This window comes from Penaeus monodon, chromosome 17 (genome assembly GCF_015228065.2).
Source record: "Penaeus monodon isolate SGIC_2016 chromosome 17, NSTDA_Pmon_1, whole genome shotgun sequence".
Taxonomy (NCBI): domain Eukaryota; kingdom Metazoa; phylum Arthropoda; class Malacostraca; order Decapoda; family Penaeidae; genus Penaeus; species Penaeus monodon.
Genome location: NC_051402.1, coordinates 32,395,094 through 32,400,093, shown reverse-complemented (window position 1 = coordinate 32,400,093; position 5,000 = coordinate 32,395,094). Strand labels below are relative to the sequence as shown.

The window sequence follows — 5,000 nt, the reverse complement described above, 5'->3', positions numbered from 1 at the left end:
TCTCTCTCTCTCTCTCTCTCTCTCTCTCTCTCTCTCTCTCTCTCTCTCTCCCTCCCTCCCTCCCTCTCTCCCCCTCCCTCCCTCCCTCTCCCTGCTGCTACAGAACCCCTCCTCAAATAAGTGAGTTAAACCAGTGAGTGATTCAGTCCATGTTCATATAATTCTAACAGCCATCAGTGTAGTGAGAGAGTAATATTGGTGCTTTGTCCTACTGTATTGACTGGGTGCTGTAGGTTTTGTCAGTTTGTGGCAGGAGTTCTAAGTTTACCCAAATCAGTGGTTGACCTGGCTTGCAGGGTGTTGCATGTGGAGGTCCAAAATCCCCAGATCTCAGGTGTTAATTAGGCCAGGAATATAAGGAACTCACATTAGCAGTTTAATAAGTGACCTACAAGTTATATGGTCATGCAGTAAGTTCCAGGGATGTACATCCATCTGTTGACCAGTTGGGATACAGCACTCCCCAGCATTGCCAGTGTGCAATGTGTTTAGGTCAAGGGCCATGGCTGCTTAACAGTCTTCATTCTTTATGTGAAAATATACTCCCTATAAAACATTTTTTTGATTAATGTTTGTAGGAATGGTTTTGGGTTTTCTCCAAAAAAAGACACTTAAAATCATTTATGTGGATGAGTATTAACATTGACATGAGAATTTTTATCTCATTATATTTGCATAATGTTCACTTTCATACAATGCTCTAGGACTGTCTTATGATTAAATATTTAATGAATGACTATTTAAAGCAGTTTTGAAGTTAATATTATGGAGCACTGCATTGTATCACATTCTAGTGAATGGTATCCCACCCTCATGGAAAAGTTGGCTTGTCAGTTCTCAGTTTCCCAATGGCTTGTGTTTCAACCTAACTATGTTCTGTGTATAGCTTTCTGTGGCTTAATTGTGCTCTGAATGCATTACACGGATGTAAAGCTTTTAATACACCTGTCTGTCACCGGCGTACATGATTAACAAGGAAGGCCTGTAGAAGGACAGTTTAATTTTTTCCTCCCTTCTTTCTTTCTGTCTTTTAGTGTTTTAGAGAAGATTAGAAAAAATTAAAAGAAAATATTTCCAAAGTTCAAAATTCTTACATCATTCTAGTGGAAAATGATAATGGTCTGTGAAACTTGAAAGTTCAAGTTATTCAATATACTCAGAGGAATGTATTTCATTTTCACGTACTTCAAGAAATTTACAAGGAAAATGTTTTGAGTAATACAATATCTAGAAAACATCAGTGGAATGCTATTAAGAGATAAGCAGAATTGAAGAATTGAATATCTGTTCACAGAATGCTGTATATATTTGTTTGCTGTAGATTGTTGTTGTCTCCTCTTTGTTTTAACTGAAATATTTACAGATGATACACAGCCACATATTAGGCTGTATTTTAAACTTAATTATCATTTTGAGGTCCCTGTGTTCACTCTAAATAGATGACATAGCCTGTATGCCCAGTTTGTGTTATGAAATTTATTGTAATTTGAGTGTTACAAGTACCAGTCAGAAATATGATACTGTAAGCATGAAAGCCTATCCTTATAGTAAACATTGATGAACAATACTGTGTGTCTGTGTGTTTGTGTGTGTGTTTGTGTGTGTGTTTGTGTTTGTGTTTGTGTGTGTGTGTGTTTGTGTGTGTGTGTGTGTGTGTGAGAGACCAGTACAGAACCCAATTATAATGGCTTGCAGGGGTAGTGATACTAGTATAATGGCATGACTTTATTACCAAGAGTTCAACACAGTAAAGGAACACACAAGACAAGGCGAGGGGAGGCCAACTTTACCACATGGTCACTAACTGTCTAGGTCTAGGTCATCTTCGGTATAAGTAGTGACCGTCCCAGCTGCCGGAAGTGACTGAAGCAGCTGGAGGAAGTATTGGGGGAGTGAGGTGAGGTCACTGGTCCCGTCTGCTACATTGTGCAATGGCTGACCAATATGGCATATACATAAGTCTATTTCTGTTACCAATAGACCACGTGGCTGTTTGCCATGTGGCTCCAAATCCAATTTAGAACCATCAACTCAGCGAGGGCGTAGATGATGAGTTATCTTACCTCACCTGACCCAATAGTTCGTGTTCAGCACCCGATGTGGTAAGGTCAACCTAGCCCTCCCACTCCGGGCAGGTTGACCCGACACGTGACCCCGCTTTGCCCATAGACATCGTCTCGTGTGTGTTGTACTCTTATTAATAAAGAGTGAAGCCATAATACAACTATAACTACTCCTGCAAAGCTACTGTACCAGAGTACTCATAGCCTCTTACAGAGAGAGAGAGAGTGAGAGAGTGTGTGTGTGTGTGTGTGTGTGTTCCTATGTTGTGTGTCAACTCTTAGAAATAAAAGAGTCATGCTGTTAACCAGTATAACTACCCTCTGCTCACCTTGGTATGAAGGATGATAGCCTTTTACAGTGTGCATGTGTGTGTCTGCGTGTCTGCGTGTCTGTGTGTGTAGGTGGGTGGGTGGGTTGGTGGGTGGTTAGTAGTTGAGTGGGATAAAGGATGAATCTCTTCTTTAGAAAACGCAGGTAACTGATGCAAGATTCAAAAAGGACCATTTTATTCATATTTATTTTTTCCTTTCCTCCTTTCCCTTTTCTTTCCTTTTATTCTCTCTTTTTTCTTGTTTGATTTTTGTGTGTGTAAAGAATAACACTTGATCTCTTTACATCATTTCCTAAAGTCGATGAGGACTTTGAAGGTAAGATTTTGTCTTTTCTTTTTAATGATTATTTTTCCTCTTCAATTTAGGAACCTTCTGTATGTCAATGATTATATCTCTTAAGTCTATCAAAATCTTTCCTGTTTGGTCACTGAAATTGATTTTATTTTTTTTTTTTTTTTTTTTTTTCTCTCTCTTTTTTTCTTTCTCTTTTTTATCAAAGTGATGATAGTAGACAAACTTCTTAGGGTTTATAGGTCTGTTAATGTTTTGATTCTTTTCTAATGAAATTAGCAAACTAGTAATCTGCTAGGAAATCTGATGTGCTTGCTTGGTTATGCAGGATTGATTATATGCATTTTAAATAAACACATTGTCTAGGATATGTTTAGACATTCATTGTTCTTTATATTCACATATACATTTTAATTAGCTGACACAAAATCATGCATGAACACTTCTGTCTGCATTAATCAGAATTTAAATTGTACTTGTTAATGCTAAAAGACCAAAAGTTTGTAAGCCACTTAGTAATGGCCTGCCATGATATGTGATTGAAGAGGCAAGTACAAGATTTATTTATTTTATATATTTATTTATTTATTTATTTATTTTTTATTTATTTATTTTTTTACCGATTGTTTGTAGTATCTTGTACATATTGATTTAAGTTCAGATAAGCCTCTGTTATGTTTTGTATATGAATTCTGATTTTGTGTATATTAGTGCATGATAATTCAAGCATAGTATAATAATATGTTTTTATTTGATTCAGCATTGTTCCCTCTTTTATCCAGAAGTTCCCTTGTTGATATGATAATGTGAAATAATGTCATCAGTATTAACAGCCATTAATTGTATAAAGAATTCTTTTATTTGTTAAGATTGTATAGACCATGCCTTTGATAAGTTCATTTCTTCAGCCAGTGCGCCCCAACATTAGTGTAATATATATTATTCAAGATATATATATAATTTTGATGTGAATAGATAGAAATAAACTCGGGAAAGATTTTTATTTTATAGGGAATTAATTATGTTATGGTCTAATCAGAAATTAATTTAAGAAAAAAGCTTGTTACCAATTGCAGATACACTACTCTGTTTATGTCAGATTATGTCAGTGGTAATGGTTTCAACCCCTTCCAGTTTTAGTGCTTGATTAAAGAAATTCCAAAACTTGCATGGCAATGATATCCCTTTTATAATCATGTTGATGTCATTTTCAATTACTGAAAAATTATGAGATGTTACTAGAAATCAAAGTATGTTTAGTAGGAGATATGCATAGAGAAAGAGGGGAAGTTGTGAAAATGATTGGCTGTAGACTTTTTATTATTATTATTATTATTATTATTATTTACAGAAATTATGATACTTATTGCCAGACTTAAAATGCAAGTTGGGTCTGTTAGATGTTCCCTTCAATATTTTTAGCTATTCTATGAAGATAATTATGAAGATCTGTATGATTTTGTTCATACACTTCAATGATCAGGTTTCACTCACTCTTCCATGTGGAGTTCTGTGATAAAAAGCAAGTCATTTGCAAATAATGTAACATTTGTAGTAGTAGGAAGGGGATACGATACAAGGTTGAGTGAAAAGAAACATGAAATTCTTCTTTTCAAGGCTTTTTTAAATTTGCAGTCTATGAAATAATTTTAGGCTCCAGTTAAACAAGTATGAAGAATATAATGCTCAAATATCTGGTGATTACCAAGGTAAAATTGGAAGTAAAGCATTTTATGACTTTTTCATTAAATAAAATCCTTAAACTCCTGGGACCTTAATTGTTTCTTTTCTAAATGCAATTTGAACCATCAATCAAGGGTCACTGGATAAAGGAGGTAACTCATCTAAGAGCTTACTCATATTGCATGGTGTTGCCTAGCAGAGTCTGCCTTGTTGATGGTGTGTCTCTCTTTACAGCCTCCATAGCAACAAATGACGGAGAGAGTGATAGCCGAAGCATGCGTGAGTATTACCCTTTCCCGCTACCTTAGGCTTGCCCAGATGTTGTATTACAAGATGATCTTTGACCAGCATCCAGCAAATCATTCATACTTAGTAAATGAACCATGTAGATACAAGAGCTTTGTCAGAAGCTGTAAATGATCATGTAATTTTTGTCTTCAGGTCTTTGGTTGTGGTTTTACTAGAACTTAAAATGTGTGAAAGCATTTGCTGGATATGGTATTTTCTCTAGCATGTTGTTGTGCTGTGGTAACCATATTCAACTGACATCAACTCCAATTTATTGAAAAATGCATCATTTTCAGGAAGGCAGAAGTTGATGTGTATAGGAACTATCTAAGGGCAACTAAA

At 35.6% G+C, this 5,000-nt stretch overlaps 1 protein-coding gene across 3 annotated transcripts in view; it reads left to right on the top strand.

Moving 5' to 3' along the window:
- LOC119583667 (disks large 1 tumor suppressor protein-like) overlaps positions 1 to 5,000 on the top strand; it is a 65,160-nt gene that overhangs the window by 46,503 nt on the left and 13,657 nt on the right. The window contains exons 8-9 of one of the 3 annotated variants that reach the window (XM_037932264.1): positions 2,694 to 2,711; positions 4,605 to 4,649. The exons of 1 other annotated variant lie outside the window; for it this stretch is intronic. In XM_037932264.1, coding sequence (XP_037788192.1) covers positions 2,694 to 2,711; positions 4,605 to 4,649 — 63 coding nt within the window. The remainder of the gene's footprint in view (positions 1 to 2,693; positions 2,712 to 4,604; positions 4,650 to 5,000) is intronic. One more of the 3 variants, XM_037932265.1, reaches the window with a different exon arrangement.